The sequence below is a fragment of the Hyla sarda genome, chromosome 2 (genome assembly GCF_029499605.1).
Source record: "Hyla sarda isolate aHylSar1 chromosome 2, aHylSar1.hap1, whole genome shotgun sequence".
Lineage (NCBI taxonomy): Eukaryota > Metazoa > Chordata > Amphibia > Anura > Hylidae > Hyla > Hyla sarda.
In genome coordinates this window covers 220,842,063-220,855,070 of record NC_079190.1, presented here as the reverse complement: position 1 = coordinate 220,855,070, position 13,008 = coordinate 220,842,063, and the positions used below count along the sequence as shown (strand labels likewise).

Here is a 13,008-nt window from a genome sequence, read left to right as displayed (position 1 = left end):
AAGATTGGTGGAGTGCTGTATTGATGGTTGACTTTCTGGAAGTTTCTCTTGTCTGCACACAGATTCTTAGGAACTCAGTGAGTGTGGCCAATAGGTTCTTGGTCACATCTCTTACCAAGGCCCTTCTCCCCAATTACATAGTTTGCTTGCACACCCAGAGTCCTGGTTGTTCCAAACTAATTCAATTTCAAGATTCTGGAGGCCACTTTGCTCTTGGGTACTTTTAGTGCAGCATAAAGCATTTTTGTATCCTTCTCCTGATCTGTGCCTCCCCATAATCCTGTAACCGACCTCTACATGCCGTGCGTTCCTACTCATGGCTTGGTTTTTGCTCTGATATCCATTGTCAGCTGTGACACCTTATAAAGACTGTGGCTGTGTCTTTCCAAATCCCGTCCTATCAGCCAAATTTACCAGTGGTGACACCAATCAAGGTGATCAAGAGAATGGGAGGCCACATAGCAAAACTTTTGGTGTCATAGCATAAGGTCTGAATTCTCATGTCCATGTGAAATTTAGATTTTTCCTTTTTAATCAATACATTTCTCAAAATTCAGTTTTTTACATTGTCATTATGAGGTCTTGAGTACAGATTAATGGGGGAAACTAGTTTTTGATTAGTTTTTTTTAAAACTAAGTCTGAAGACTTTCCAAATGCATTGTAAGATACTAAAATGTATGTGCACAAATGTGTTTAAATCCTGAGGTAAATTATAATTAGTGAATAATAATGTAAGACTACTTGGTAAACTTGCAGGTACCATTGAGCGCTTTACTTTAGTGGGAGTATTTAACTATAAATGGCTTAGTTATCACTGTAGGTAAAGATATTTTTTCTTAAAATTGCTGACCCTTAATTTACACAAAATATTAAATTCAGTATTACATCATAAAAGCAATTTACCATTCTTCCATGCTTTTGTGTATATTCACGTGACTTGGCTGAGTTTCTTAAATGTAAATATCTCAATATACAGTTTGTGTACATGTTAGTTTTAAAGCATGACACAGTTTATACAGCCTGATACAGACAGGGAAAGGTACCTAAAAGGTTTTTCCAACGGATTAAAAGGATTTTTATTCTAATGCTAAGGACTACCGATTTTCTTTTAGCTTTATGTAATAAAACTTCCACTAGTTAATAACCTTAAATGGTGATATAAAGAGGACCTGTGGTAAGCATAAAAAAAGTTTTTGAAGCCTCTGGAGCTCTGACTGCAACACTGGTTTTTATTTTGTTGCTATGCTTCCCCATTCCAGAGATATAAGTATTTTTACTATTTGGTTAACAATCTTCAATTTTCCCTGGGCAAGGGGGGGCGGGAGCAACAAAAGAAAATAAAGAGTAGGAATCAGGGTATTAGAGGCTACAAAATTATACAAAAATTAGATTTTTTTTATACTGAACACTTTAAGGAATAGACAATCTTCTTTTAGACAACCTTCATTATGCTCTGAAAAGTCATATGGAGACAACAAGCTTTTTCTGTGGGGTACTATGGTTTGTAGAATTGCCCACTGATTTCTCACTCAGTATCACTAGTTAGCCTTTTAGGGCATGTTCACATGGGCGTAACCCAACCATGGACAATGATCATTGCTTGTGTAATGTTGGGGGGAGGGGGGGGAGGGGGTATGGTCTGGCTTTGTGCCTTAAGCTCCTATTGACTTCAGTGGAAGCTTCAGCGCATAATCATCTACCCAACACTGTGCAGTTATTAGCCGTGTAAACATGTCTTTACATTAGAATACAAAGCCTTCTCCTGAAGACTTGATAATGGCTTATATCACACAAAGTTTGTTTGTACTCTGACTGAACTAAGGGACTTGCACAAACTTCCAAATTGTTATAGGCATCTTTGTGTTTATGGTATATGTGGGAGTAGACAATTTCAGGTTGGTGTCTGATCCCAAAATATTTATACCAAGATTTGAAATGCAAAGATACCTAAATACACTAAATGGAAGAGTGCAATATAACTACTATGGAGTAAGAAGGACTCCATTGTTTTTTTTTGTTTTTTTTTGTCTGCCCAGTAGTAAGACTGTAGGCATACTCAGGCTGTAGAATAGAATCCACTGCTTTCTATGTATCTCTTTGAGATGCTTGATCCAGCATCCTATAGAGAAACATAGGCGGCAGTGACTTCCGGCCTACTGCAAAGAAGCTGGAAATTATGGAGATTTAGGCACCAGGACACATGGGCATTTAGCAGAATGGGAACGGCATGAGAAAAGGCAAATCATGGTGCTCTACAAAGGAAGGGCCAACCTGTGTAAGTAGTCTTACTACCGGGCAAACAAGAAAAAAAAAAATAGAGTGCTTCTTTAGCAAACTAGGCACTTAGTGCAGCTGCTTAAAGGGGTACTCTGGTGAAAAAGGTTGTTTTTTTTTTTTTCAACTGGTGCCAGAAAGTTAAACAGATTTGTAAATTACTTCTATTAAAAAATCTTAATCCTTCCAGTACTTATTAGCTGCTGAATACTACAGAGGAAATTCTTTTATTTTTGGAACACAGAGCTCTCTGCTGACATCATGACCACAGTGCTCTCTGCTGACATCTCTGTCCATTTTAAGAACTGTCCAGAGTAGGAGAAAATCCCCATAGCAAACATATGCTGCTCTGGACAGTTCCTAAAATGGACAGAGATGTCAGCATAGAGGACTGTGGTCATGATGTCAGCAGAAATCACTGTGTTCCAAAAAGAAAATAATTTCCTCTGTAGTATTCAGCAGCTAATAAGTACTGGAAGGATTAAGATTTTTTTTTATAGAAGTAATTTACAAAGTTGATTTAAAAAAAAAAGTTTTCCACCGGAGTACCCCTTTAATGTAAGATCATGGTTGTTGTTGAAGTTAAGCATTATGAGAAACCTGAAACATGGGATTCTGTATTTTCCTACTTTCTTTCAAGACCTAGCCTACAATTACAGCTGCCATGTTCACTTCAGTTCACTTTATATCCTTCATTTTGTTTAACACTTTCTAACACCCAAGCTTTATGCCATGTTGAATTTTCTTTTTACACCAGGGCATATTTTCTTTTGAATAAAATTGGTTTTGTATTAATGTTTTCATCTTTCATGAAGCAAATCTATAAGTAACGTTAACAGTAGTAGTAATTGACATATTTATAATAAACATTGTGTAAAAAAAAAAAAAAAAAACCTTGGTGTAAAATCAAATCAATACTATGTACTGTTCAAGAGTGTCTATAGGTTTAGCATGTAGGTGTTTTACTATACTATAGAAAATATATCCCATACTCCAAAGCAATTTATTAACATTTTTTTTTTTTTTTTTACAGCAGACAACAGTAGCAGAACAGACGAGAATTCAGCAGCTGGAAGAGGAGCTTAACCTTCGACGCAATGAGATTGAAGGCCTTCAGCACTGTTTATTGAACTCTAACCAGTCAGATGTCCCAGAAGAAAAAATTGGGCTTCAAACTGAGGCTTTACGTTTACGAGACCAGCTTCTGTCTGCTAGCAAGGAGCATCAGAAGGAGAGCAGTCAGCAAAGAGATAAGTATGAGGAAAAGGTGAAAAGATATCAACAAGAAATTGAAAAACTAAAGTCTTTAAATGAGAAGCATGTACAGGAGATTGGAGAGCTGAAGAAAAAGCTAGAGCAAGCTACAAAGGAGAATATAGGAATGATGGACAGTTGGAAATCTAAATTGGACACTTTAGTTTTTGACCACCAGAGATCTCTAGAAGATTTGAAGGGTTCTTTGGTTACCAGTCCTGACTCTCAACACAAAGAAATAGTAGAGCTTAAAGCTAGCGTGGAAAGCCTTAAAATGGAGCATCAACTAGAAACTGAAAACCTGAAAGCTAAAAATGAGATTGAATTAGCAGTCCATATTAAAGAGAAGGAAACCCTGAAAACAAAACTTCAGGAGATTAGGGATGAACTTGAGGAAGGAAATAACAACTGGAAGACACAGCTAGAATCAAAAACCAATCAACACCTCAAAGAGCTTCAGGATATTAAAGACAAATATCGAGAGGCAGAGAAGCAAGTGTGTGACCTACAGAAGCTACAAGATGAATATAATGACCAGACACAGTCCATTGCCTTCTTAAAAGAACAGATTTCAACTGCTGAAAAGAAAATGCAGGATTATGACACGCTACAGAAAACTGACATAAGACACACTCAAGAGATCCAAAGACAGCAAGAGAGAATTTTGGTCTTGGAAAACAAATTGCAAACAATGGAGGCACTTCACTCTTCACAAAATCCTAATGTACGATACTTTGATATTCACATATTTGTATTATAACTTAGTGATTACATTAGTACAAGAAATGTATATTGATATGTGTATCAGGATGATCTATGGTATTGGGCACATTAATTGACTTAGAACACCAAGTTCATCCTAGATTTGATAGAGAGACATGATTAAAAATATATTCAGTACAGTATATTAGTAGAAGAGGACCTGTGGCCAAACCCAAAAAAAGGAGGTTGGTTTATAATAAATTAGTTAGGATACCTTTTTACAGTTTCTTGATACTCTCTTTTGTTCCCTCTGTTTGTGGGTTTATAGTTTGTCTGACAATTCAGAATATCAGTCAGATAAGTGTGAACTTATTTATAACTAGCTTAATACCCGGCGTTGCCCGGTTTTTCCTTCCTAATCCTTGTTGGGGAGGAAAATAAATAAAGTAGGAAGCTTTTGACTTCATATCCCGTCCTCATATATTGTTGTCATATCCCAACCCCATATCCCGAGCTCCTATGCCGTCATCATATCTCGACCTCATATCCAGTCCTCATATCCCGTCCTCATATCCCGACCTCCTATCCCATCCTCCTATCCCGACCTCCTATCCCAACCTCCTATCTCAACCTCCTATCCTGACCTCCTATCTCGACCTCCTATCCCGACCTCCTTTCCCGACCTCCTATCTCGACCTCCTATCTCGACCTCCTATCTCGACCGCCTATCACGATCTCCTATTCTGACCTTCTATCCCGTCCTCCTATCCCGTCCTCCTATCCCGTCCTCCTATCTCGACCTCCTATCTCGACCTCCTATCCAGACCTCCTATCCCGTCCTCCTATCCCGTCCTCCTATCCCGTCCTCCTATCCCGTCCTCCTATCCCGTCCTCCTATCCCGTCCTCATATCCCGTCCTCATATCCCGTCCTCCTATCTCGACCTCCTATCCCGACCTCCAATCCCGACCTCCTATCCTGGTCCTCCTATCCCGACCTCCTATCCCGTCCTCATATCTCGACCTCCTATCCCGACCCGTAATATGTGTATCAGGTATTGAAATATCTCCAACTGTACGGAAGTTATGTGGGAACAAACATTTCCCATTGATTTGCATGGGACTTTAAACAAAAACCCTGACACTCACAAATGGGGGTAGTTAAGGGTTAAATTAACTATCCTATATTTTAAGTGGACATATAAGTAACGTGCCCAAGTATTATTGAAATATCTCCAGCCGTTTGGAAGTTATGCAGTAACATATATTTCCTATTGACTTGTATGAGACTTTAAACATAAACCCCGACCCTGGTAAATGGGGGTCAGTAAGGGTTAAATCACCTATCCTATGTTTGTTGTTGACATATAAGTAACATGTGTGCCAAGTTTCATGTTAATATCTTTAGCCGTTTGGACGTGATGCTGGAACATACACACATACATACACACATACATACACACACACACACACGTTGAGTTTTACATATATAGATAATGGAAGTGAATATCAGGTGGTGATTATTAGTACTAGCCATACACACCCCTCAATGTATAAAATTTACATTCCCTGGCTGTATAATCCCACCCATCACCTGATATTCATTCCGATTATTGAAATGAAGTTCCTTGAATTGCCAGACAAACTATATATTATCATATCTCAGAAACAAAAACATGTCTACAAACTGTAAAAGGTGTGTGATCAGGGCACCTCAAGCTATTTAATGAAAGTAAATTAAGAATAACATTGGTTGAGGAGACTCTTTTTGTGATTTTGATTTCTGGTAGCTGCACATGCTTCCTTTTCTCTGCATGTAATCCAGCCCCAGGGAAACTACCAATGAGTATGTTAAAGGGGTACACTCGCAAAAAACATCTTATCCCCTATCCAAATGCTAGGGGATAAGATGCCTGATCGCGGGGGTCCAGGTGCTGGGGACCCCCGCGATCTCTGGGATGACAGCGGTGTATGGAACACAGAAACTTGGAGCTTCCGTGTTTGTGATGTCACGCCATGCCCCCTCCATTCATGTCTAGCCATCACGCCTCCTTCCATAGACATGAATGAAGGGGGCATGGCGGCTGTAGTTGCCAGTCATCCGTCATGGAGTGGAGTTCACTCTGTGCACAGATGACCGGTGTGCCGCACCGGAGATCACAAGGGTCCCTACTGTTAGGGGATAAGATGTTTTTTTTCGCCAGAGTACTCCTTTAACAGTTATGAAAGATATTTGATGTTAGGTTCAAAAATGTGTATTAGGTATTGGGGCCCAGTCCCATCCCATCCCATCATATAGCTGTACATCCCATCATATAGCTGTAGCATGGCAGATGTAGGCACCAACATTTTGAGCATTTGGTCTATGATAGTGTAAAGTGAAGCAGGGGATTTAATGTGCTGTATCCAAGGAGAAGATATATTTTACTATGGAATTTATCTGTACAGAAATCTGGATATTTATTATAAGAGGGACATGACTGGTGTGCGTAAACCTCGACTTTAGCTAAAAATGTGTATTTGTAATGTTCCATCTCTGGGGGGAAAATGTAATTGGACACTAGTGTATTTTTTTTGTGTTTTACAGATGATTGAAACAAATGATGTTTCTGAAGAAAAGATAAAAATGAAAAAGACAGTGGAAGGTAAACTTTTTTTCAGAATTTTGCTTTCAATTATGCCTTTTTATTATATGTTTTCCATTGGATATTTCTTATTTTTGCCTATTTCTTAAACAAGGCTCTGTTCAGAATACTGTCCTTACTTCTTCTTCATAGTGCAGCATAGTGCAGCACCTGGCGTTCATTTAAGAGTCAAACCATGAAGCTTTTATTATATCGAAATATAGAGAGCACACATTACAGCATGATACTAGAGGAAACAAAGTAATTGTGGCCAACAAGGCCAAAACTTAAATAGCAGGTAGGTAAACATTATTGACATAAGGAATACAGATGACTGGCGAAGATTAATACACAGAGCAAATAAGTCGCAACACATGGCAGTTACGTGGGTCTAAGTCAGTTGATCTCATGAAAAAAATAAATGGTAAAAAGGGCATGCTCCCCCCCCCCCCCCCATAGACTTGCATTGAGGGGGTGTGGTGTGACAAAATGTTCCAAACGCTGGGGCAGTGGAGTACCCCTTTAAGTCTAGATTCCCACTACGACATTTTGGAGTGGAATTTTAAAGCAGAATTCCACCCGGAAATTCCGGTGCAACAGTGCACACTATGGAATGTCATTGGCTAAAAGAATGAGCTTGCAGACATGGTAACATAAGTATTAGTGCAATCCTAGCGCAATCCTAGCTTCGTAGTGTGAACCTAGCCTAAAAGTATAAGTATGAATCTTTAGATGTATGCTTATTATCTCTACAACCTGCAGTATTAGTTTAATATAATGATAAACTGTTCTTCTCTGAGGTCTACCCGTAGACTGTGATGCACTTCTTGGCCACCACTATATTAAGTAATTGTCTTGTTTGTCATCAATAATATTTGTCAGAAATCTTGGAAATATATAATATTGTACACTTGCTATAATTATCTAATCTTTTGTTTGGGTAAAAATATAGCACTATAATATACTGCAATATATAGTGTGCATTATATTCATCATATAAAGTACATTCACAAAGCACAGCAAATTCAGTGACATGTATGTGAACATGTATGTAGTCATTAATAGCTAGTGACAGCCTAGTCTTGGCAGAGCGTGGTAGAGCTTGCAGCTGTAGGATAGCTTGTTTGAGATGTAAAGTCATAAGGTGCAGTCAGAGCTGTAACTAGCTTTTCTGCACTCCGTAAAAAGATTTAATGTGGCGCCTCTCCTCCCAAGCCTCTCCATTATAAAAATGTTAAAATACATTCCCATTTGCTAGACTACAGCTTCAATTTAGATTGCCAACAATACATACCTTGGAGGGCTATATCACAAACATAAATAATAGTAGTATACAACACATAAACATTTATCCTCTCTACCACACATATATAGTACTGTTATACTGCACACATGTATATAAAGGATTGTTATACAGGGTGGGCGATTTATATGGGTACACCTTAATAAAATGGGAATGGTTGGTGATATTAACTTCCTGTTTGTGGCACATTAGTATATGTGAGGGGGGAAACTTTTCAAGATGGGTGGTGACCATGGCGGCCATTTTGAAGTCGGCCATTTGGAATCACACTTTGGTTTTTTCAATAGGAAGAGGGTCATGTGACACATCAAACTTATTGGGAATTTCACAAGAAAAACAATGATTTTAACGTATCTTTATTCTTTCATGAGTTATTTACAAGTTTTTGACCACTTATAAGATGTGTTCAATGTGCTGCCCATTGTGTTGGATTACATAGTTACATAGTTAGTATGGTTGAAAAAAGACATACGTCCATCAAGTCCAACCAGGGGATTGAAGGGAAGGATGTAAGGGAATAAGGGAAAGGGATGTAGTTTTATAATTCTGCATAAGCATTAATGTTATTTTGTTCCAGGAATGTATCTAACCCTGCTTTAAAGCTGTTAATTGTTCCTGCCGTGACCAGTTCCTGAGGTAGACCGTTCCATAAATTCACAGTCCTCACGGTAAAGAAGGCGTGCCGCCCCTTTAGACTAAACCTTTTCTTCTCCAGACGGAGGGAGTGCCCCCTCGTCCTTTGGGGGGGTTTAACCTGGAACAGTTTTTCTCCATATTTTTTGTATGGGCCATTTATATACTTATATACGTTTATCATATACCCCCTTAAACGTCTCTTCTCAAGACTAAACAATTGTAACTCCTTTAATCGCTCCTCATAGCTAAGATGTTCCATGCCCCATATTAGTTTAGTCGCGCGTCTCTGCACCCTTTCCAACTCCGCAGTGTCCCTTTTATGGACTGGTGACCAAAACTGAACAGCATATTCCAGGTGAGGCCGTACCAATGCTTTATAAAGGGGGAGTATTATGTCCCTGCCCCTCGAGTCCATGCCTCTTTTGATACATGACAATATCCTGCCGGCTTTGGAAGCAGCAGCCTGACATTGCATGCTATTCTGTAGTCTGTGATCTACAAGTACACCCAGATCCTTCTCTACCAGTGACTCTGCCAGTTTAATCCCCCCTAAGACATACGACGCATGCAGGTTATTAGTACCCAGATGCATAACTTTACATTTATCCACATTGAACCTCATTTGCCAAGTGGATGCCCAGACACGTAGTCTATTAAAGTCATCTTGTAACTTATGCACATCCTCTATAGACTGTACCGTGCTACAAAGCTTGGTGTCATCTGCAAAGATAGAAACAGAGCTGTTAATACCATCCTCTATATCATTGATAAATAAATTAAACAGCAGCGGGCCCAGTACTGAACCTTGGGGTACACCACTAATAACCGGGGACCAATCAGAGTACGAATCATTGACCACCACTCTCTGGGTACGATCCATGAGCCAGTGTTCAATCCAGTTACAAACTAAAGTTTCCAAGCCCAAGGACCTTAACTTACCTGTCAGACGTCTGTGAGGGACAGTATCAAACGCTTTGGCAAAATCCAGAAACACTATATCCACAGCCATTCCTCTGTCAAGGCTTCTACTCACCTCTTCATAAAAGCAAATTAGATTGGTTTGACAACTTCTATCCTTAGTAAACCCATGCTGGCTATCACTTATAATACTATTATCCCCTATGTATTCCTGTATGTAATCCCTTATAAGTCCTTCAAACAATTTACCCACAATGCACGTTAGACTTACCGGTCTATAATTGCCTGGCGAAGACCTAGAGCCCTTCTTGAAGATTGGTACCACATTAGCCTTGCGCCAGTCCCTTGGCACAATACCAGACACCAGAGAATCTCTAAATATCATGAACAAGGGTACAGATATTACTGAACTTACCTCTCTAAGAACTCTTGGGTGTAGTCCATCCGGCCCTGGAGATTTGCTTACATTTACTTTACTTAACTTACCTTGTACCATCTCTACATTAAGCCAGTTCAGTACATTACATGATGTGTTACCAGCACTGACCTGGCCAATGTCAGCTCCTTCTTCCATAGTATAGACAGAACTAAAGAACCCATTCAGTAGCTCCGCCTTCTCTTGATCGCCTGTGACAACCTCCCCATTATCATTATTAAGGGGTCCTACATGCTCGGTCCTTGGTTTTTTTGTATTTATATATCTAAAAAAATATTTAGGATTAGTTTTGCTTTCTTCGGCCACCAGTCTCTCATTTTGAATTTTTGCTGTTTTTATTACATTTTTACAGATTTTATTAAGCTCCTTGTACTGTTTAAATGTTATAGCTGACCCATCAGATTTGTATTTTTTGAAGGCTATTTTTTTGTTGTTTATTGCTCTTTTAACCTCATTTGTCAGCCATGTAGGATTTAGTTTTAATCGTTTATATTTGTTCCCCTTTGGTATATATTTAGCTGTATAGTTATTTAGAGTTGATTGTCAATGCAACCCTCTTCTCCCACTTTTCACACACTGATAGCAACACCGCAGGAGAAATGCTAGCACAGGCTTCCAGTATCCGTAGTTTCAGGTGCTGCAGAATGGGCAAAACAAAAATTGGAACAGGACCCTCAGTTTACGCAGAAGATTTTGTTCAGTGAAGAGGCAAACTTTTATGTGAATGGTGAAGTTAACAAACAAAACCACCTCTATTGGTCTGACACAAACCCACATTGGATAGATCCCTCCAAGACTGTTGGAACACAAAAATTGATGGTATGGTGTGGTATATGGGGTACAAAGATAGTGGGGCCATTCTTCATCAATGGAAACCTCAAGGCCACTGGATATGCAAAGTTGCTACATGATGATGTGTTTCCCTTTTTATGCACTGAAGCTGGCACAATCCCTGAGCTTTTCCAGCAAGATGGTGCACCACCCCATTATGGGTGTCAGGTCCGAGCATTCCTAGATGAACAGTTTCTTGGAAAGTGAATTGGTCGTCGTGGGCCAGTTGAATGGCCCCAAGGTCTCCCGATCTGACCCCCTTAGACTTTTTTCTTTGGGGTCATCTGAAGGCAATTGTCTATGCTGTGAAGATACGAGATGTGCAGCACCTGAAACTACGGATACTGGAAGCCTGTGCTAGCATTTCTCCTGCGGTGTATATAGTAGTATATAGCAGTGTATACAGATACTGGAAGCCTGTGCTAGCATTTCTCCTGCTGTGTTGCTATCAGTGTGTGAAGAGTGGGAGAAGAGGGTTGCATTGACAATCCAACACAATGGGCAGCACATTGAACACATTTTATAAGTGGTCAGAAACTTGTAAATAACTCACGAAAGAATAAAGTTACGTTAAAACCAAGCAGATCATTGTTTTGACCCTCTTCCTATTGAAAAAACAAAAGTGGGATTCAAAATGGCTGACTTCAAAATGGCCACCATGGTCACCACCCATCTTGGAAAGTTTCCCCCCTCACATATTCTAATGTGCCACAAACAGGAAGTTAATATCACCAACAATTCACATTTTATTAAGGTGTATCCATATAAATGGCCCACCCTGTATAATACATACAGACAATATACAGTATTTACATACACATTACACACTTACAGACACAATAAACACACTACATACACATATTACACACACTCATACATAGCACACACATACGTACACATTAAACACACATCATACACATATACATATTATACACAGTGTTTACTCATTACACACATCTATAGTTACATGCATTACACTTATTTACTGCTCCTACAGAGCTGTTACATTTCAACAATAGACAGCTGTAGTGAGCAGCCCCTGCTGCCTCCCACCTTGGTGTGCCTCAGTGTTCAGTCAACCTATAAACTTTCCAGGCACTATGTAGGTTGCATACTTTATCAGGTGTTTAAAGGGGTACTCCGGTGGAAAACATTTTTTTTTTTTTTTTTTAATCAACTGGTGCCAGAAAGTTAAACAGATTTGTAAATTACTTCTATTAAAAAATCTTTGCCCTTCCAGTACTTTTTAGCGGCTGTATGCTACAGAAGAAATTATTTTCTTTTTGAATTTCTTCTTTTTTGTCTTGTCCACAGTGCTCTCTGCTGACACCTCTGTCCGTGTCAGGAACTGTCCAGAGCAGCATAGGTTTTCAATGGGGATTTTTTCCTGCTCTGGACAGTTCCTGATATGGGCATCAGGTGTCAGCAGAGAGCACTTTGGACAAGACAAAAAAGAAATTCAAAAAGAAAAGAATTTCCTCTGTAGCATACAGCTGCTAAAAAGTACTGGAAGGATTAAGATTTTTTAATAGAAGTAATTTACAGATCTGTTTAACTTTCTGGCACCAGTTGATTTAAAAAAAATTTTTTCCACCGGAGTACCCCTTTAAGGTAATATTACTTTATACTCTAAGTAAATTTTCCCAATAGTAATTGATGACAATTTGTAAGGCAATGAATCACCCCAACTTTCTTTATTTGTACGTAGATCTGCAGCTCAAACTTGGTAAAAGAGACAAAGAGGTATCATCCATGTCTGCTCATATTGAATCTCTAAGGGCTCAAATAAATGGTAAGTTTCTATTTTTGGTTACTTCCCACTTGAAGAGACCTAGCAGTTTTTATTATTTCTTTAAAAGAAAAATGACAGTTGTTTCATGCTGCTGGAACCAAGGGCAGCATAAATCAATAGCAGACTCCCTTATTACAATGAGTTATGATTTTAGTTTAGTAATTATTTAATTTAGAAATTATAGTAAACTTTATATAACTTTACCATAGATGACCTTTCTATGTGATTGCTTTATGCAG

At 39.0% G+C, this 13,008-nt stretch overlaps 1 protein-coding gene across 4 annotated transcripts in view; it reads left to right on the top strand.

The window, feature by feature from the left end:
* Positions 1-13,008, top strand: part of CLIP2 (CAP-Gly domain containing linker protein 2) — a 131,124-nt gene that overhangs the window by 96,149 nt on the left and 21,967 nt on the right. For 3 of the 4 annotated variants that reach the window (XM_056556434.1, XM_056556436.1, XM_056556433.1), the window contains 3 exons: positions 3,309-4,253; positions 6,817-6,874; positions 12,686-12,769. In XM_056556434.1, coding sequence (XP_056412409.1) covers positions 3,309-4,253; positions 6,817-6,874; positions 12,686-12,769 — 1,087 coding nt within the window. The remainder of the gene's footprint in view (positions 1-3,308; positions 4,254-6,816; positions 6,875-12,685; positions 12,770-13,008) is intronic. The other variant, XM_056556435.1, reaches the window with a different exon arrangement.